This window comes from Plectropomus leopardus, chromosome 6, assembly GCF_008729295.1.
Source record: "Plectropomus leopardus isolate mb chromosome 6, YSFRI_Pleo_2.0, whole genome shotgun sequence".
Lineage (NCBI taxonomy): Eukaryota > Metazoa > Chordata > Actinopteri > Perciformes > Serranidae > Plectropomus > Plectropomus leopardus.
Window position 1 is genome coordinate 22,727,912 of NC_056468.1, and position 22,431 is coordinate 22,750,342.

The following is a 22,431-nucleotide window of genomic DNA, read 5'->3' on the forward strand; positions in this document are numbered from 1 at the left end:
ATGTGTGATCATTATACAATATGTTGCATCATATTGAAAAGAGAAAAGTACCTTGCAGTTGTAACAGATAAAGGTGGTGTGGTCTCCTTTGCCCACCCCACACACACACACACACACTTACAACATGGAAATACTGCTTAATCAGCAATGTAATGTGTGCGGAACATCAAGAGGGGCTATTCTGCAGCATGGGCACTTTAACTTTTGGTGGTACATTTTGCTGCTAGTACTTATTTACCTTACAATAAATACTCGTATAAATGTCCAGCAGCTTTACAGATACAAAAGCAGTGTGACAACAAATACAGCAAAGCAGCCTTTCTTCCTCCTCTGGGCTGCCGTGACAGCAGTTCCCTGAGATGAACAGCAGATAACGCTGTTCAGCGAGAATGAATGACAGAGCTGAATTTGCTGCTGTCCGTCAGCCATGTTCAAACACAGGTGTTACCACCCAGAAACATGCTGACCCCTGATAAACTCGGTTCAGCAAATATATCAGTTGGAAAATTAACTTATCAAATTAGGGGGAATCTGAAATTATTTGAAAAAAGATGGTCTAAGTGGTCGAATTATTATCATCTGGGAAAAAGGATTGAGTAGTGTGTATAAGTGTAGAATGTGTTGCTCCTTGTATTTTGTTGTTTCTTAGCCCTTTGTTGCTGTACAGGAAAACTGAAATTATGAGAGGGGAAAGTTAAGAAACTATGAAATATAGCAGGCAGAATTTTAAATATAAAAAGGATCAAAGGTATTTTTTCTACAATTTAAAAATTACGTTAACACTTTCAAAAATTACGCCTGTATTACAGCTACTGTATTTTATCATTTATTTATCATTATGGTTTGCTACTTTGATGTACCACTGGGTGACACACCTATTCACATTATTTTAAGAAGTGTCAGCAGTAATAAGTAAGATAAATTTAATGATATGACCATTAAAAGTGTTTTTGTTTTTTTAAATACACACACAGTGCACAAACACTGTGAGTATATTCAGAACAAAGAGTAAATTATGTTTTTTCTCCTAAAATGTGTATTAATATAAATATCTTTAAGAGCTAGAGTAAATCTAAAGCAGAAAAACTCGATACCACACTCATTGGCTAAAGTGTGAGACACACGTATCTCATACAGTAAGTAGTCTGTAGGGGGTTGCTAAATGCCAAATTAAGAAAGTGTACTAAGTATTTTTGAAAATGTCCTCTCAGGCTGTACATATGAACGCTTGCTTTGTTTTTTCTGAAACAACGACAATCACAAACCAGTGAGTAGGCAGAATCAACCCATGCTTTTATTTAATCCATTGCATATAAAAACTTTTTTTTCATCCTTTTTATGTTTTTTACATAAAGTTGTATGATCTACAGTGCTATCCAATAGACTGCAATTAACAAGGAATCCATTAAAATAACATTTTAATTGTCCTGTGAAACTTCCAGACAAGTTGGCATTCTAAAGACATAACCCAAAAAATAATTGTCCTGAAGACCTTTTTTTAAGTTACAGTTTGTGTTTTCCTTTCATACCATAAAAAATATAACACAGAATGAGAAAAGAACCCACTGTTTCCATTGGTCCAGGGCTGTTTAGAATCTACAGTATGTGTGTCAAAATAAGAGCCCCAGTTTTGGGACACTGATGCACTTGCCCCAAAACACCCCAATCCCACCCCACCCCAACCTGCCCTTCACTACAGAAATATACTAAACCCTTCTCCTGTCCAGGCAGAAAGATGTCAGTGGTTTTGGATATTGCAAGTAATGTGAGTGGAAGTGTGGGCCGAGCATAGATAAGCGACACACCATCAGTGTTTCAGCCATAATTAATGCAGCAGTGGCTGAACATGCAGATGTGTCTCAAAGTCTCCGTGCTTCGTAGGCCGCGGTCGAGCAGCAACGACACACTCCTGGTGCGCCCCATTCAGTGTTTGCAGCTGTGATACAACCACATGGATGCAGATGACCATGCAGCAAAGCAATTAGTTTACATCCTACTGGTTGTGTCACATCTTTGAGTGTAGTGGCAGGGCGTGAGGGAAGTGCGAGTTGTTCCGGCCACGTCTACAGCATATACGACTCTTGGACATCCGGCTACAGGCCACACATCACTCAAGTAGTACATCTATGACTTGTGGTTGACCTGAATCCCTGCAAGCTTCTGCACTGATGACATATTTTCTACCCAGAGCCGCTTTTTTTTTTTTAGACCAATTTGGCTGTGACAGTAAAAAGGCAACATTTTTCAAATTCGCGACAGGAGATCAGGCCAACCCGAGCCAAAAGATTCACTAATGCAGCAAAAGAGAACTAGGAAATAAAATAGAAAATAAAAAGGCTAAAGTAAATGACATGCGTTGAATTTAAGGCACAGCCCATGGGCCAAGGAACAGTTTCTTTTTAAAAAACAATTTGGCTTTCCCCCTCTCTTCACTGAGCTAGTTCTCAGATAAGCAACATGTCGATGGATCATTTTTACACTGGAGCTCATGTGTAATAAACATTCTCTCAACAAGAGGTACGTAATACAGCCACACCATCACCAAAAGGGATGATAAGAATCAACCATTTACAACAAACGGCATTATGATAGTAATAACATTAATAATTATATATTATATACAGCACAATAAATATATGTTTGTAAACAGCGATAAAACCAGAAATTTTTATTACAGGTAAGGGCATTGGGTGAGGATGAAAAATAGAGAAAAAATGTTGGCACAAAATAAAGGATTAAATAAAAAGTTTGAAATGACACATAAAACAAGCACTCTTTTGAAAAAAAAAAAAAAAAAAAAGCAATGTGCAGTATTTCAAGTTTTTTTTTTTCATTTGTTGATTTTCTATATTTTATGTACATATAGAGAGAAAACAAAAGTATATTTGGGTATTGTAACTGCCAAGCCTTTACTGTGGTCTATGCTACAGTTAAATATTTACTGTACCACCTTATATTGCAAAAAAACAACTCAACAAATAGAAAAATATACCAATAAATAAAAGCATCAGGTGTAAAGTGAAAAAAGATAGAAACATGGAAAAAGGAAAAGTCTTGGCCGAGGTGTAAGACAGCACTGTTCAAGCCTAAGTGTTCATGAGTGAGTGTTTTGGCGAGTTTAAACATATTAAAAATATTTAATTGGAGATATAGGAATATATCAGTGCATTAGAGTATCTACGTAGAGGATAGTGTCTTCTGATGACTACGTGACGGAGCTGATTGTCTTGTCGAAAACAAAGACAGCAACTTGGTTTAATGATGTGATGGCAAAATGAAACTTTCTGACGAAAAATAAAATCGTAACGATTAAAGGAGCAGCGTGGAGGATTTAGTTGCATTGAACGGTGAGGACTGCGGATTGCAACCAGCTGAAACTTCTCCCGGTTAGAACTCGTTCAGTGTTCATTGCTAAGGAGGTTTCGACCATGACCCGAATTATACAAAGAGGTCTCTTCCCTCTCTGAAACTAATGTACCAGGTGATTAAACCTGTTTGTAATTTAGGATCCTCGGGCAGACAGTGCTGAGTGCTACAACTCTGGAACGATTTGCCCGAGGAAATAAGGTAGGCCGAGTCAGTGATCTTTTTTAAGTCCCTACTTAAAACGTAAACGGAGAGCCTTTCCTGATTTTACTTCAATTCTAATTCCTTTTGAACCCTTTTTTGTTTCCCTGGTTTTTATGCGCAAAATCATTTTTTAAAAATTATCTGTTCTCCTTTTAAAGCTGTTGATTTTAGGACTTGTATGTTTTATTTTGCTGCACTTTCCAATGCATTTCTGTTTTTTAAAAAAATGTTTTATTATTATTGTTATTATTATTATTATTGTTGTTGCTGGTCTTGTTGTAAAACCAGTTAAAAGCCTGAATAAAGCAGTTTCAAGTTACAAATCAGTGTTTCTATGATGCTGTTCGGCGCGTCGCAGACAGGCCGTTAGCATAGTACCTGTTAATCAGTTCTCACCTTTTTTCTGACCTAAGATTAACTAAGAGGTTTTTACCTGGAGTCAAATTATCCGCAGATGTCTCTTCCTCCCCAAAACAACTGGACCCTGGGATTAACATCAGTAAAAACACTGAATTTAGCACTATCACTTTTAAAATCTGTGTTTTACCAACACTGATCGGCTTGTTGCGGAGGGGCTGCTAACTACAGTGACTGATATGAAACATGAAAACATCCATGGCCCTATCTATAGCCAGGGTTTGGTTTGTCCATTCTGGGCTACTGTAGAAACATGGTGGTGCAACGTGGCAGACTCTACGGACGAGGACCTGTCCCCTATGCAGATATAAATGGCTCATTCTAAAGAAAAGAAAACAGAAGTCCTGTTTTTAGGTTATTATACACTAAAGAAAACATACTTATTGTATTATGTTTCTTTTCTGCCAATATCTCCTTCTAAATCCTACACACTGCACCTTTAACAGCAAATGAAATGGCTGAAAAGAAGCCGGTACGCAGCTGTTGGTGATGTGTACATCAAAGAGAACGGGCAAGAAAAATAAAAGAAAGGACAAAAAAAGCTTTCATGACGTTGGTATAAAATCACCCCAGTAATTTTTAACACCATAACTGTTTCTGTATACTCTGAACACTAATCAAGCTTTTAAAAAAAGGTGCTTTTTGTATCAACTACAAAGCATTGCATTGTCTCAGGATGTGTTCAAAAGAACTGCAGGCAACGATAATAAAATTTAAAGGCTTCCTCCACGTCACAAAACGATTTCAGTGAGAGGGAAGCTTAAGACTTCAGGCTCCTGCTTCCTTCTCAGTGAAAACTCTCAACAAAATAATATGGATAAATTCCAAACTTTCAGGACTAACCAAATGTGGGTATCATGGCATGGGAATAGTAGTATAAATGCTATTGGAGCAAGTGCAAACACCTCAGAACACTCCTAATGTCATCCAGCCTTCAAAAACACTGAATATCTGTGACACATTTCTCCCCTTAGGTTTCCAAAAAGTTCTCTAATCTTTGCTAACAAAAGAAAGCCTAGGATTGCAAAAGTAAATTCTAGAAAATATCTGAATCTTACATACAGTATGATACAAAAATTAAAGAGGTCAAGGACAGCATCATGGCTGTTTCGATTTTGAGCTTTGTATCAGTCAGGTTTTCAAGGAAGACTTCCACACATCAGAAATGTGTCTCGAAAAGCTCCCCAGTGTGCTGCGGCTTTCATCTCTGCGGTGGCGTCCTGTCAGGTTTTTAGCGGACTGGGCAGCATTAAACACCTCCTAATTCCCAGAGGGGAGGAAATGACCTAACCGAGAGGGAGATTCTCCTTGAACACACCCATTACCGTCTCTGCAGAGTATGGGCACTTGATAAAACACAGAAACTCTCAGGCAAGGCTGAGACGAAGCGGAAGGAAGGAAAAGGTGAAATGATGTATTGTGTGAACAGCTGAGCAGGACGGTAAGCTGCTCGTCCGTGTACGAAACTAAAGCTCGAAAAGGGGAGGTGTAAGAGAGAAATAAGGACACACCGCTTCAGTACAAACGGGAATGGAGAGGACTTTTCCTGAGTGCAAAAAAACTTGAAGAAGTACCGGTGGGCGTGTCTGTACGAAGCTGACAGGAGGAGTGGCCAAGGTGGAGAGCAGCGCACGCTTTGGAACCATAAACATAGATGTATAAAAAACACAGACAGACTCCACAAAACCCAAAAAATATTCTATAAATAATCATCTGTCATTACTAAGAAGAACAGTTAATCAGGTGCTGTCCATAAACTGCTATGTGTTTGAGGGTTGCTCTTTCTCCTCTTCCTCCTCCTCCTCTGCTACCTCTTCCTCTACCACACATGGTTGCGAGCAGGGTGTCTCCCCCTCCTCCGCTACCTCCTCCTCCTCCTCCTCGTCCTCGTCCTCCCCCACCTGTTCGTCCAAAGGAATCTCTGTTGATTCAGAGTCCTGTGTACAGAGTGTTTTAGAGTCCGTACAGCTGTTTTCCTCGTCTTCCTCCTCCTCCTCCTCCTCATCTTCCTCCTCCGGCTGGCTGCCGCTGTCTTTCTCAGTGTCCGACTCCCCGTCCTCCTCCAGGGTGAGCTCAAACTGGAACTTGTCCCCTCCTGGGGGTCGAGTGCCATCCTCAGGCTCGTCCAAGGCAGGAGAGGGGCTCTGGGGGATGGTGCTTTGATACCACTCCCTGTTGTCTTCCAACGTGTCCAGGATGTCCTGGGCGTCTGGGTGGACCAGGTCAGCCCACGTCTCCCACAGAGGGTGAACGATGTAGTCTATGAAACCAACCTGCAGGACGCACGGGCAAAACACAGCCCATTCAGTGTGTGTCTAAGCAGAGCACGCATGGACATTTACAGTAGGACTACAACTAATGATCATTGTCACTGCTGATTCATCTGTTTATTATTTTCACGATTTATCAATTAACTGTTGGTTTATAAAATGTTACAAAAAAGTGAAAAAAATGTCAATCAGTGTTTCCTGTTCGCAAAAGATCACATCCTCAAATGTCTTGTTTTGTCCACAACCTAAAGCCGTTCAGTTTACTGTCACAGCGGAGTAAAGAAACCAGAAAATATTCTCATTCACAAAGCTGAAATCAGAGAATTTTTTTACTTTTTTTTCTTAATATGTGACTAAAACCAGTTAATAGATGAACAAATGAGTTGGTGATTAACCCTTTGAAACCTGGAGCGACATCACTTTTTTTTTCTGTGCTGCCTTCACATGCCTTTCACAAGCATTTAAACCTTTCAACTCTGAGCAATTTCTTTCAAAAACTTTGGGGAAAAGTCAATGAGCAACATGGTATGAAATGTTGCACAAATTGCACAAAATTAGTAGATTTAGAAAATGATCATTATTTTTTTAACAGCTACTATTATTATCGTTAGATATTTGAAATTATGTTACAGAAATATTACAATTTTACACTTTTTAAAAACGTTTTCTATTTTTATTTGTTTTGTTAATTTTCAGGGTTTTTTTTGTACTTTTTACTAATTTCTTTCTCATTTTTGAGTCATTTCTTCTTTTCTCGCTCACTGGCTTCCTCCCAAGTTTTTTACGCATTTAGTTTAATAGTTCACAACTAATCAATAAATCACTGCAGCTCTAACATGCAGTACATTTGAGTGTGTATTACCTGGCTCTTTTCTACTGAGGCGTTGTGTTTGTCACACATAGGGCTGATCTCCATGCCCCTCTCTCTCTCTCTGTCGCCCTGGCTGAAGAACTCCTCCATGATGCGGTCCGTCCACTGCCGATACAGCTGGAGAGGCTTGGTGGGGTTGCTCAGATCTGCACAGTGCACCATGTTCTGTAGAACCTGAATAAAACAAAAAAAAACGGTCTGAAACACGGGGCTCGTGATGACTGCATGTTCCATGATTTTAGGTAGGGTGAAGCATAAAGGGGCTTGATTACAACATCATTTACAACAGCGAAATGTCAGGATGAAATCACGTGATTTCAATGAAATAGTTGTGATTAGTGGATTTGCTTGCAAAGGTGAAGTAAATTTGTGTTTTCAGTGTTCAGAGTTCAACTTGATGAACTTTGATGCAACTCTAACCAACAGCAAACCTGACCTAGCTATAATGCTGCTGTGTTACATGACTCAGTTTGTAAGGACACCCAATCAAATTTTGCTGTGCCATTCTGTGGAGTGACCAGGAGGCACTAATGGTTTGTTTCTCTTGAGAGGTGAGAGGCTTACAGAAGCCTAAAGGCCTTTACATACTAGAGGCGTGACAAATAAATGAAAAGAAAACTATTTATACTAGCAGCAGTGCAAATTTGTGACTGGTACAACACTCGTTCAATAACATTTAAAAGGATTACTACCAGCTCGTTCTTCAGTAAAAAAGATAACATTTTGAGGTCCTTGTGGGGATGCTTGTGCTGTATCTGAGGAGGCAGAGGACAAACTACCGAGATCCTTTTGAGCTGGAGCCGCACCGGGCAGACTGTTTGAGCTAAATTTAAAAAATATATATAAAAAAGAATGACTGTATTTTACTGAGTTTCCTTTTAGTAAAAAGTTCAGAATTAATTTGTGTTCCCTCAGATAAACATTTATACAGTGTATGTATCTATGGCTTTTATTGTGAAAGGTAAGGATGGTGGAGGTATAGCTGGTATGCGCTGCGTTTCTCAGAGCAGAAAGGAGTAATTACTTCTGCCCTATAGGTCCACGCTATGGAGTCTCCTTGTTGTTGTCGTCCTGCTCAACAAGACTGGTTGATGCCTTTGTTCGCAGTGCAAAAGCTCAGAAAAACATATCTTGTTTTAGATGAAAAATACATTAAAAAAATATACTGATGATCAAATTCATTGCAGGAGAAACCTCCCCCCGGTGTGTGAGGGATTTAAATATTGCAGACTCTTCAAGGGGACGCAGGTATTCTTTCAATATACAACACATCGCCCAAACACTGAGATGCAAACTTGTCGTTACTGGTAAGCAGCTTTATTCTGACCTGTATCCTGTCAGAGTAGTTGTCCAGCAACAAGACGCCAGAGCTGGTCACCTTCTTGGTTTCCACCATCGTTTTCAGATCAGCCAGTAGATTCATGTGCTTGGACATGTCTGTTGCTAGCACCTGGAAATACCCACACAGTCTGTTAGTATCTAATACAGAAATGATGATGCCTTGCACATAATACCGTCATCGTTATATATTTTTTTCACTTACAATGTCAATGACCATCTTTCGCAGTGATTGTCTTTGTTTTTTGGTCAAGTTTTGGAAGATGTCACAGTTCTCCTCTTGTAGAAGCTTGAAACCGACTGCTAGATGGTGGTTCTCCAACACTGACGAGTCATTGTACATCAGTGCGAGCTCTGAATCTGCAAGGAGGACACAATTGATCATTTTCATTAGTGGAAAAGTTGTTTTTCAGGTTTTAAGAAAAAAAAAATCTGCATCGTTACTATTGGAGGCAGAGTAGGTCCATACACTTGTTAGAAATGTAGGAGGGGCACTTCAATGCATGCACTTTGGTTAAACTCCAACATCTAAAACTTCTGGATGAAGATTCACAGCTATATTATTGATGTTATAAGCACGCATTTAGCACTTTGTCAAAAACTTTATTTTTGGGAGATAGTGGGTTCCTGTCAGCGATCCCTTGACACTTGGAGAAATGGACCCAGATGGCAATAATTATTGGACAGCAGAATACGCTTAGGTACTGGAAAAAACCCGAAGCACCTGCTTTTCAGGACTGGGTCATGAGAGGATGTCATGTAGGAATTGTAACAGAGCAGAAAAGTAATGACTCAAGTGTGGGTGATATATTGCTTTTATAAATACACAAAAGAGAGAAAAAGATAAAAGCAATTAAATAACAATAACTGTCAGGAAGATTGTATGTGTGTTTTTTATGTTCTTAAAAGTCCTCATCTGTTCTGAGGTTTAATATATTTGTCTATTTTATTTCATTTTTTTCTTTTCAATGAATCCAAGCTTCATATGCGCTCAGTGACATGTTTCATCCATGCCTTGCTCCGTGAGTGGCAGAAGAAAGCCCCAGCGTGTTTTCCGCTGAGAGGTTTCCCCACTCTGGGTCATTTGAAGGTCCTCTCGCTGTATTTGGATTTTCCATTAAGATGCATTAGTCTTGGCCACAGTGGAACAGAGCGGCAGAGGGGAGAAAGGAGATCCTGCTCTGTTGCTCTGTGGCTGACAGAAGATCAGTCTGGTGGCTCCTAACTAGGATGACTCACACTGCCTTTACTGCAGGGATTCCCCATTTGGGCGGCTTATGGGAAGCACAGCACATTTTGTGTGTTGAGTGTGTGAGACGGTGCAGTGTCTTTTCTGTTCTGATAAGGCATTACTAACAGCCTTATGCAACACGCACATTTGTAATGGTCTCCTGAATGGCTGTTTGAGGCCATACCCAGTGGATATAAACTCTATTTGTTTGTGTTTTTCTCTAAATTGCCAAATCAAGGTGATATTTGTGGCACCTGCAGCGATCAGTGAGTGAGTCAGTTAAAGCAGAGAGATAGCGGAGGTTCAGTCTCTGGCTCGAGGACACTTCAGCTCCAAAAACAACACCATGGGCGCTGTAACTCTGGTTAAAGGCTCAGGTCAGCCATTTGCATCACTAACCTTGGTGGGATCTAGTCAGTCAGATAGTTTTGCCTCAGTTTTTCCCACATTTTAAGATATCTTGTTTTCTGCCTCCATTTTTACAAAGGACGTGAACAGATTTTTGTTTGTGATGCTGACAGCAAGAAAAAAAAAGGTAAAAAATAGGTACTTTTAAAGATTTTTGTTCACATTGTGTTTTATCCAAAGTAACGGAGACACTGATTCTGAAAAGATACACGATGTTGCTGTAACTGTTTTGTAAATAACTTTTTAAAAGTAATAACTATTTGACATTCGAGCACTCTTGTACCCGTAGTACTCGAGAAACGGTCATGATCGCGAGACCACTTTCTGAAGCTCTCGTCAGACAAAAATGTCTCTGGGTTTTATTTCAAGACCAGTCAAAACCACAACTGCTGGAAAATCACAGAAATGCCTGTGCAAAAAAAAGCATGGTTATAGATGGATGGTTTTATTGATTTCAACCCCTTAGTGCTAGTTTGCATTTGTTTGCTCATAGTGAACAAAAGAAATTTTCCTCACTTAAAATTCAACTATATATACACACATATTACAATAAAGGAGTTAAATGAAGAGAAAGCTTTATTTTTTACTATCGGTGTTTTTATGTGAATGTGGATCTTTCAGATCACTTTGAGGAGTGCCTATGGTTTGCATGTTCCACATTTTATCTCAGTCTGTGATTAAGTTGTGGGACTCCCACTGACCTAGTTTTGGTCTCGGTTTTTTGTGGTCTTGGCTACAACACTGCCACTATCTTAACTGTTTCAGCAGTTCAAATAGGTCTAGTGTGATAGATGACATCACAAAGATGGCCACAAAAATGTCCGTAAGTGTAGATGAGATTAACATAAATGTGTGTGCTGTTGTTAAATGACTGCAGCAGCAACAACAACTACTTCAAAAACAGCATTTTTTTTTTGCACCAGTATGAATAACCTGTCTGTGTCTACTTCACTGCTGATTGGTCAGGGCAAAATAAAACCGCCTTCCAAACGGAGAACTCTCAAATGTAAAAAATAAAGTGAAAACAAAATTCAGTCTGATTAGTGAGCTAGTTGTATTGAGGGTGGAGGCCAACAACAACAATGATGGATACCTCACAAGCAAAAACCACCTGCAGCTGTCTGCATGGTTAAATACGGCAAGAAGTGAAGGAGAAAATTGTGATTTATTAATCTGTAGTTTTTGTAATTCGGGTGGCATAGTATTATCCCCCCTTTTTACCCCAACAGCAGCATTCAGACATCACAATATGTCAAACAGAGGTTTCCCTCTGCAGTGTGGTTTACTATAGCCAAGTCTTTTACTGAACAATCTAGTGTTACAAGGAAAAGGTACTATTGTGGACTGTATTGATTTCCTCTGTGAACTCCTCTTCCTTTGAATCATGAGTCTTCACGTCTGACTAAAAGCACAAATTGGCACGTATGCACGCGCATAATATGCATGTGTGTTCTACTTTGAACATTTCTGCCACACATGTAGAGTAAATGAGCATCAAAGTTTGGTTTATATATTAAATGTCATATATGAGAGAAAGGTTAACCTTTGAAACCTTTCTTGTGCTGCTATCAGATTATTTAATCCTTTGAACCCTGAGCTAATGGGTGCAATCTTTTTGAAAAACGTGAAAAAAGGCAACTAGCAACTTGAAGAAATGCTCCACAAGTTGCAAGAAATTGGAAGATATTTTTTTAAAAGCTAGGGAAAAAATGTCTAAAAAAAAAAATAGGGAAAAACTATATTAAATTTATCAGAATGAAATATTCAAAATTCTATTACAACATCATTATATTCTGTAAGCACTTTTTTCAGGTTATTAAATGTCTTTCTTTTTTAAAAACATTTTCTCTTTCTTTTTCAAAACTAATTTTCAGGTAATTTTCCTTTACTTTTTACTTATTTCTTGCTCATTTTAAGGCCGTTTCCGCTTTTGTTGCTCATTGCCTTCTTCCTATGTTTTACAAGAAATCAATCCAATTTGTTCAGGCTTAAAGGGTTAATTATCTGCAAAGTGTGTGTGTGTGCGTGCATGTGTGTGTGAGGCAGAGGCTACAGTGTGTACGTTCCCACCTGGGTATCAGACTGTGAGTGTGTTTGTGAATACGCACTAATGACACCTCTGAGCCACTGACATAGCTGCTCAGACAGCGCCATTTTTAGACTCACTGGTGTTGATGAGGAACTGGTTGGAGACACCAGGATGGTCCACGTCGTGAATTGCACTGGCAAAGATGGCAGCTAGGATCTCAAGGTCCGTGAACACAGCCTGGGAGAAAAAGGAGCGCAGAGTGGAGCAGGGAGGGAGGACATTGATGAGAGAATCAAATCGTTGGACAAAAATGTCCTTGCAAGTAATAGCCATTGATTGGACTTTGAGCAGCAGTTTGATTGAAGCTGATTGTGGAAGCGTGGACTGCGTGTTTGTGTGTGCGTGTGTCAGTGCATGTGTGTCTATTTGCTTTCACATGCGGCTCACCTCGAGGGCGGGGGTGGATAGCAGCACGTGCGTTGACTGGGTGACGTCAGCAGCATGGATGTTGTTATGGTAGGCCACATCGCCATGATAATGGTCTTCTAAGGTCATCAGGTATGTTATAAAGGTGTCAAGTGGAATTTTAAACGTTTTTAACAAGTCTCTCTCCTACAAACAGCAAAACACAAAAATTCACCATCGAAACATTTTGAGGATTTAACAAGCATTTGTTTTGTAGTGACAGATTAAGGCAAAAAGAGGCGACGGTCGATACCTGGAATATTGTGTACATCATGACTGTCAGCGGCCGATTCCCAGAGAACTCTGAGATTTTAAAAACGTTAAGGCCCCATTTATTCACATGCTCCAGCTCCTGGAAAAAGGGATTACAGACACAATTAGAAACAAAACATCCTTTTTTTCCCCTTGTTATCAGTTCCTCCCTTCCTATTCCAAAGTACATTTCAGACAGCAGGGCTCCCACAGCTTAAAGCAGGTTAAATTTAAGACTTTTTAAAATGCTATTCTGAATAAAATTTCAGCCCAAATTTAAGTCCTGGTGTCAGCCATGCCACAAAATCTTAGTTAAATGGCCAATGTTTATTGAATTTGCAGTTCCCTATACTGTACCGGCTACAGTGACAGCTAACTAGCAGACAGCAGATCCTCTGCTCTGAGCATCGTGATAAAAAAAACCAAAACAAAACAAAAAGAGTGTTGTTGGTTCCACTATCCCGATCTGCATGTCATTTATGTGAGACGCATTTGGAAAATATAAAACAACCAACAACTCAGCAACTACTTTGAGATTTTATGACGCAACTAGGGCTGCAGCTATGGATTATTTTAATAATCAGGTATTCTACTGATTAATCAATCAATAATATAAATAATCAATCATATAATCAAGGAATCAAATAATCAATTTCTTGCTTCATTAATGAGCAGCAGTTAAAATATAAAAGAAAACAAAGAGATGGGTCCTTAAATGAACACCTAACTGGTTTGCTTTTTAGAAAAATCAACATTATTACTTACATTGCAACAATAAATAGGCTTGCTTTTGTATTGCTTTTTGGGGTATTTTACACTGTACAGGTGTGTGTTTGTCATAATAACATGAATGAAGCTCAGGCTTTCACAAACGGACTGCAGCATTTTATTTTCTGTGCTTGTTAACACAGTGATCAGTAAAAAGTTGCAGTTAATTTGCATCAATGATTTTTAGTTTCAGCCTTAAAGGCGACATCAAGAAAGAAAGATTTTTAAGACTTCTCAAAGACTGACTTCAGACTTTTTAATATTAATTAAGGCCTTATTTTTAGATTCATGAATTCAATGCCTTTTAATACTTTTTAAGGATCAACAGAAACCCTGAGACAGCGTGCTCTGAAGTTTTGCACAGTGTGTGTACATTGTTTATCAGGAAACAAAAAAAGCACACCTTAGCGAGTTCATCCTCTGTCTCGGTCTTGACTCCGAAGCGAGGGATATTAGAGTTTGTGAGGCTGGAGGAGTGCTGCAGCTTTTTCACCCCGCTGATCTGAGACATGGGCTTGTTCTTCTTCTCCTTCTCTTTCTGCGTCTGAGGGGATGGCATTTCCACTTCATGTTGCTTGTCTGGAGGGACCCAGTAAAACATAAGCGGACAGTGAATATGAGGATGATGATGCACACTTTATTTTGAGTTTCTGTTTCAGTGTTTCAAACTAAAGTAAGTTTGGGAAGTACTAAGCTTAATTTAAATTATACTGTGTGAGTTGTGTGAGAGTTTGTATATGGGTTTTTTGACATAGTTTTGCTGTTGTTATCCCCTTTGACATCAATTCATCAAGAATTTTCTCAGTTTTTGCAAAAACTTTCTTCACAAAGTCAACATAACTGTGTGAGCAACTGATGGTCATTTAGGAGGTGAAGTATTCCCTTAAACAGGGTTACAGAAAAATGATGCATATTTCATGTGTTTGGCCAAACTCGACACAACAGACTCACTCTGAAGTTTGGTAACATATTAGTTTTTTTTTATTCCAAACCAGTAAGTCCATCTGAATCATCACTTACCGAGGAAGGTGCTGGAGATGAACTCAGACACCTGGTTCCCAGAGCGGCTCATCTCTGATAGGTGAGTCAGCTCCCTGTTCAACATCCTCTTGAACTGAAAGAGGGACACACGCAGAGAGAAGAGGGGTTTCACAGTGTGTAATACAGGGCAGAAAATCACTATATCCTTTCCTTTTTTTTTATACAGCTGGTACTAAGAGGTAAAATACTCACATTTACATAAATCTTACCCAAATAAACTATGCTCATTTTACTATAAATGTTCTCAAAATATGTTTGAGACCACTATTACAAAACCGTTTATTAGCTAAAAAATACATTTTCACAATGAGAGTGAAGGAACAAAGTGCTTTCACAAACACTCCTGCTGGCTGCAGCCTGTTACTAACAGACTCTTGAAATTTCCAGTCACATCACAAGAGCTGCACCCAGGGACATCAACAATTCTGACACACACACATTCACACACGCACACAGCGGGTCAGAGGGCTACTGCCAGGGATGTACGTAATCAGTAACCCAATTTCTCAGTTTCTTTTTCTCAATTCCAGTTTTTCTCTGCCTCACCGCCTGCTCCTCCCTGCCTCTACCTCACCCCTCCTCTCTTCTCTTTCTCCTGTGCCTAATTGGAGTGGCAGACCCAAATTTAGCTCCTGGTTTTTGATTTGAGGACTAAACTGATTGACGTTGTGGAGGAGAATGCTTGAAATCAGGGATTTTCCAAAGTGAGTGGAAAAACAATCGAGTCACAAAATGGTTTACCTCTTAAACAAATTTGCTGCATTGTCTGAATCATTCTGGCTGTGGTCAAAATGCATAATGTATGTATATTGATTACATATATACCTACATCAGTATTGATCACTTAAAATAGACCATTACAACACTGCAGAGTGCTTAGTACTGCGCAATTGTGTATTGACATCCTATTGAATAACACCCATGGGCAAAGGACCATCTGTAGTGTGCTTTTGTCAGGTAATAGTGACCAGAAGAGTAGAAAAATCGACACACGCTATGTAGAGCCGTATTTAACTTATTATAAAAAACAAATAAATGAAATGTCAGTGACATAAGATCCCTGAAAAAAAGAGTCAGAATCTAAAGACATTTGCTTTTTTAAATAAAAATTAGGGCTAACCTAAAAAAAGAAACATCCCTCATTACGTCAAACAAATATGGAGCAGCTCAAGTACCCAGAGGATTGTTGACCTAAAAAAAGTCTTTACAGAGCTATGAGAGATACTGATTTATTCCATCTAAGAGCCTTTGTGGAAACAAAAATCCTGAAATGTCTGACAAGCATCTAACTGTTTACAGGTGTGGCAAAGGTGCCTTCGCTTTTAGATCCAAACTCACTTAAAGTGAAACTTTGTCTATTCTTTACCACTGTAAAATCCAGCTATGTCCACATCTTTTAAATACAGTGCAAGCACCATCTGCTCTCCCTATCACAGATACATCAAAATGGATGATGGATCCAGAAATGTCACACCTCCGAAGCATTGTTCAACGGGCGACATGTTGGCAAGGAGCTACACAGTATGCGCTTTCTATTTGTGGCCATGTAACCCTGCATTCACATCTGTGTCAATGATAACCCAAAAATAATTACAAAAATAAGTAAATTAATACTGCAACTCTCTGGAAATGAATTTAAACAATCACATTAAAACAGGTACAGAAAAAGACCTGAATATTTAATTCAAACAGACTAATCAGACACCACATCTTACCTTTATATATCCCCAGGACACAGAGAGCAGATAATTTGCTTCAGGCATTTTGACAAATCAACAAAGCAGATCCAGAAACAGAAAGGTTTAAAGCCGAAAATACAGTTCAGGTGATGAAAGCATTAGACAGCTAGCGAAACAAAAGCAGTCCACAGCTCTCGCCACTAAAACACTTCAACCTGAAGAGCCACAAGAGCTTGCTTCAATGTCCATAAATGAAGCATCACGTTCCCATCCTGGGAATGTCCACAGAAAAGAGCCCATGTTCCGGGAAGCAGAGAGGCGAAGCAGATTCTGAGCGAGGAGCGGGAACCTGGCTCCCCAAAGATCCGATGGGAGCATATCGTGACCATACACACTGTGATACACACTGACATGCGCACATGCACACTCAAACACACACACACACACACACACACACACACACTCAGGGACACACTGCTGAGGTTGTGAATAATTGATGATGGTGCTGATGCTTGGTAGATGCCAAAGCACCAGGACAGCGAAAAAAATAAATAAATAAATAAAATTCTGTCAACAGCTCCCAAACTGGGCTGTCTGCCTGCCTGACTGCCTGCCTCTGTGTGTGACACAAGCTCCCATGTGAAGAGCGCAGGCTGCTTCTCTCGCTGTGTCACATAACAGCAGCAAATCAGGGCCCAGATATGGAAGAAGTGTGAGCTCATCATCACCACTGATTGGCTTGGATTGGAACAGACTTGAGGTCACCTGCTGTGTGATTGGCTGGGACCGAAGTCTGTGGAAAATGTACCCCTCGCTTTTCCTTCCATTCCTGCAGTGTAGCGGGATGTGGTTTTGCGCGTGCATGTGTGTGCACATATAGTGCACCTTTGTTTGTGTGCACACAAGATGTATTTACATCACATGCAACAGTATGTGTGTGTATGTGTTTGCGTGTTGAATGATCTAACCTTCTGCACAGTATGATGTACAAGCTCAGGATACCTCATTCAACATGAGACAAAACAGAAAAACTGAGGTCAGCTTTCACGCCGGTGTTCATGAGAGATGAGTCACAGCAACATCACTGTTGAGATGATGTCTTATGTGAAAACCAATTAATTTTTTAAAAAGAGTGAGCGTCACAGTTATCTAAAGTGGGCTCAGTAGGACAGAAACTGAAAGCACTCTTTCAACATGAGCTGCTGTGTGTGTCAAGAGGTTTTCGCTGTAGTTGGAAACAAGGACCAAACCTAATTGAAGGAATAGATTCATGGAACTTTTCCATCCGTAACAGTGCGAATGAATGGTGTATTTATACAAATCATACTCCATGAACATATTAAATGTCTCTGGTAATAATTTCTACGGCCACTAATTCAATAGCATGTAACCAGTTACCATTTTACCCTCTGAAACCTGGATTTTCATCACTTTTCTTGACCATTTACATGCCTTTAACAAGTTTTTAAACCTTTGCACCCTGAGCTAATTGGTTTGAGCTCTTTCAGAAACGAGGAAAAAAAGGCAATGAGTAACAAAATTTTTAGATTTAGATAATTATTTATCATAACTATTATCTGTTTTTTATAGGCTAGGGTAAAATGTCAAGAGAACAACATATAGAAGCATAAAATTATTTCACAGAATTATTATAATTTTAAGCTTTTTTTCAGATAATTTCCTTGCTTTTGTTTGCTGTTGTTTTTGTTTTCTAACTTGTCCATGTTTTTGGTTTGTATGTTTGTTTTGGGTTTTTCAGGTAATTTTCTTGTACTTTTTACTAAGTTCTTGCTTATTTCTGGGTAATTTCTTCTTAAGTTGCTCATTGCCTTTTGCCCATGTTTGAAAGAAAATCGAGCCAATTAGACCAGGTTTTAAAGGGTTAAGATGTACTAATCAGGATTTTCCCAAAAAACAATGTCATACAAAACAGCTTAATCTTGAATCATGGATCTTAGTCAGGGGTACCAAACATATGGCTCATGGACCAGAACTGGCATGCCATACAGTCCAATTCAGACACCTAATATTGATGCTCTTGTGAAGACTAAGAGGTGCCAGACCAATTTAAACAGTGGAAAACCTTCATGTAAAATGCTGCTTCAGAGGTTTTGCCACCCTGAAAAAAAACGAATGAATAGTTATTGTGATCTTATTTGAATATATTAAACATTGTGCAAAATAATTTCAGCCAGCAGCTTCAGTAGAAAGAATCGTATCAGACTTCTCAAACTCTATTGCTAAGGCACTGCCAAAACTTTAGATATGTAAATAGTTTGAAAGGCAGGAGATACCTTAACCTGCCTCCTCAATAACTTTCATTTTAGTTTGGTGTGGTGTTGCCAGCATTGCTACACAGCAGTGAAAATGTATGGGAGAACACACATGTAATCACAGTGAACAGTAGACTGAGTAAATGTGGAAAAACTAATAATATATTTTTGAAACTGCATTAATTTTCTTAAGACATCTCTGGCTGTTCATCATCTGTTTTGTGAATGGATGAACAGTTTCAGGATGTATTTCTATAAACTAATGTGTTGTTTTTTGTAGATTACTATGCAATAGCGTTACTGGTCTGACCCACTTGCGATCATATGGGGCTGTATGAGGCCAATAAACCATAATGAGTTTGGCACTCCCTTTCTGTAGCTCAAAGCTGTGATTCAGAAGGGAGTACACCTCGTCTTTCTTTCTCTTTGTGTGTGTTTGGGCACATATGTGCATGTGTCATGTGTCTGTGATGGTCCAGTGGCCACATGGATTGAAAAGGGACCAAACCTGTCTCTGCTTACTTTACACATCACCTCTCCAGCCAGCCTGGCACTGTGAGTAATTTACAGCTACGCTAAAGCAGATGAGACAACAGGCTAACTGAGATCCAGCAGCTTTGATTGACTCCAAGCCAAGCAGGCCAGCACAGGCCCGGGACACACACACACACGCACGCACGCACGCACGCACGCACGCACGCACGCACGCACGCACGCACGCACGCACGCACGCACGCACACACACAGTTTACTCCCTGCAGAAGTATACAGCATACACAAATTTAACGCCCACAGACACCCCTCCCATCCAAACACACTCACTCTCACCGTCACACAAACACACACACACACACACACACACACACACACACACACACACACACACACACACACACACACACACACACACACACACACACACAATGACAGCTCAGCCAAGAGGTGTGAACACAAACTATTGGGTAGAAATTGGAAAGTGTCACACCAAGCTTAGCTGTGACATGTGTGTAATTTGTTCTTTGGCAAAGTGACCAAAAATATCTACTCCCTTTAGTATATAGTTCCTGACATCTCCAGATCTCTGTTGCATTTGTTTCTTTTTTTATATTCCACATTTATTCTGGTGGCAGACACCCCCTCTCTACAGAATACAGACAGAGCAAGTACTGTCTAATTGCTGCTACTGTTTTTAATGAATGTGTCACTGACAGTGAGAAGTAGGTCTGCTGTCCATTCATGACCTTAAGAAAACGTGGAGCAGGATATCTGTACAGCATGTAGGAAGCTAAACAGTAAAGGTACAGGGTTACTAAGACTTCAGTGCAATATACAAACAAAGAAACTATTACTATACCTGAAAGATGCAGAGATAAAGATATCAAATTGACAATGAAGTTAGGCAAAGAGCTATTCTAATCAATAGGGATACTGACGTACAAGAAACCTTTTTAGTTTAGAAAATCCAAAATCTTTCAGCAACTTGTTGTTACTGGAGAATGATTTCAACCAGCAAATGTAAGACAGACAAGTTACTAACAAAATAATGACCCGATAGAGCGACTTCTCCTGGCTGAAGTAAATCTCACTTAGAGGAGCAGTAAATAGTAAAGTGCAGTAAAAGTCCAAAAGTATATAAGGGTGGTATCTATACTGATCATGTGCTGCTTTCAACCCAAATAAGCAAAAGCCAAAGTGGGAGCACCACAAATGTGGGCAAATGTGGGTTGTGTCCATAGGTGCAACATTGTATATATCTAGAAAAACAACTTACAAAGGCAGTAGAGCAACTTATCACCGCGATTTTGCAGTTTACTACATCCCCACTACCCATTGCCCCATTTTTGAAAACATCTAGCACCAAGGAGGGACTTGTGTTTTTAATTTTTTCTTAGTTTGTCCCACAACACCAGCATGGAAGCTAAGCAATGTCCTGATGTGGACGGGGCTTCAGCAAAACATATTTTAGCCACCTAAAATATGAATATCAGTTTAAGTTGACACTGTATTTGACTATTCCACAGCTAGTCGATGCGGCAATCGAGTCTCATGATTTTAAAACCTCATACAAGCTGAAGAGAATGTGCTCACCTGAATGTATGACAGGTGCATCTGTGGAGGGTGTATTTTATTTCATTTGTCTGTTTATTTCTCTTATGTGGTATCTATAAACAAAGAGAGAAACTCACATACACTGTCCCACTTCCTGCTGACACAAACAGACCTTCATCAGGTATATCAGATATACCTGATGAAGGTCTTTTGGACTGAAACGTTGTTTTATTCATTCAGTAAATATGTCAGCAGTAAGCGGGACAGTATGCAGGAGTCGATACAACACACTCTGGACTGCAAAATATATGCTGTCATCTCAAAGTCACATCCTTAACATCCAAATTCACAACCCCAATGGAACTGAATGCAAGTCCAATCCGCATCATCAGTAAATGTTGGAAACAGTTGTGGGAGATGGCTTTGTGCTGTGGGGATACACAGCTTTTGTATCAACAAAAGGGAGATGTATTTAAATGTTGCAACGGACACACTCATATCTCCAGCATTGAGGTTGTAGTCAGGTTGAACAGTACGTGAAGTGGTCAGAGGAGAGGATCCAGGCAAAAGTTGGGCGTAGAAAACACAGAAAGTGTCTCCCTAGATGCTTCCTCAACCGTGCAGATGGCCTAAGGTGAAGGATCTACGCTAACCGAGAGACCTTTCTTGTGGTTTTAGTTATTGTAGCTGTCACTTTAAATGGCCACATGTTTACCTCACTAAGAATCATTTACCTTATAGGATGCCACTACTTTTTCAAAATTAGGTCAAACTGTGAATGACGCTGTCTATAATGCATTATCAACATACTTATAATGTGTTAGAATCTGCTTACAACAAAGTATGTGGTTATAATGCTTTACAGCAGTAACCATAACACATCATAAAGCATATTACAGTTTCATGACTTATACGGTCAATTATCATACTTCAGAATTGTTGGACATTTTTTCCGAGTGTATTTTGATTCTCCTAAGCCGGGCCAATCAAAACTATTCTAATAGGGGGCGGGTTTGAGATGATGACTGACTACACATACAGAGAAAGTCAAGCAAACCTTTCATGACGGGTGAAGTAAAATGAAAAGTGGCACTGAAAATACTCCTGATTCCTGTTCAGCTATAACCCCACAACTTGTGCTACAAGAATCAGTCCTCGTGAAATGATGGGATCTACATTTGAATTGGTATTTCCCTGTGCCAGAGCCAAGGTTCAACAGAGGCTGCTAACAATCTGAATCATGACATAACCAAAACACTGGGAAAATTGGCTCCACAAGCTCTTACCGAGAAACGACTTATTTCTGAAAGGGTCATGCAGTTGATAAGGATTATTTTCCTTGTCCTATCTCTGCAAATGATCAGACCATGAAGAGGCATGCTGATCAAACTTGGCCACCACTAACTTTTGCTGAGGCAGAGCCTGAGGAAAACCAGGGGCAATCTCAAAATGGTGTACACTGTTTAGCTAGTTTCCGGATTGAACGACATGTTTCTTCAAAACGGTGTGCAATGAGCTTCCAGGCACATTTTATTTCGATTGGTGGTTGTGTCAGAGGTATTACCCAATCAGCAGTGATTTGTATACAAATAAATGTCTTGTGGACCTTTACCGCTTATACTACATTCCACACTTGCTTTGGCCATTTTAACACGTTTCCCATGCCAAAAAAGTAAGTAAATAATAAAATATATTTTATTGTATCATAACCTACTGTACAATACCGTACCGTACCACATCGTATCACACTGCATTGCACCCTATCACACT

General features: G+C 39.6%; 1 protein-coding gene across 3 annotated transcripts in view; it reads right to left on the bottom strand.

The window, feature by feature from the left end:
* Positions 1–4,356: 4,356 nt before the first annotated feature.
* pde4d (phosphodiesterase 4D, cAMP-specific) overlaps positions 4,357–22,431 on the bottom strand; it is a 228,454-nt gene continuing 210,379 nt past the window's right edge. For all 3 annotated transcript variants that reach the window (XM_042487565.1, XM_042487566.1, XM_042487567.1), the window contains 9 exons: positions 14,640–14,733; positions 14,023–14,198; positions 12,853–12,951; positions 12,582–12,746; positions 12,272–12,371; positions 8,672–8,826; positions 8,456–8,578; positions 7,120–7,302; positions 4,357–6,260 (listed from right to left, as the gene is read on the bottom strand). In XM_042487565.1, coding sequence (XP_042343499.1) covers positions 5,748–6,260; positions 7,120–7,302; positions 8,456–8,578; positions 8,672–8,826; positions 12,272–12,371; positions 12,582–12,746; positions 12,853–12,951; positions 14,023–14,198; positions 14,640–14,733 — 1,608 coding nt within the window. In that variant the 3' untranslated portion in view covers positions 4,357–5,747. The remainder of the gene's footprint in view (positions 6,261–7,119; positions 7,303–8,455; positions 8,579–8,671; positions 8,827–12,271; positions 12,372–12,581; positions 12,747–12,852; positions 12,952–14,022; positions 14,199–14,639; positions 14,734–22,431) is intronic.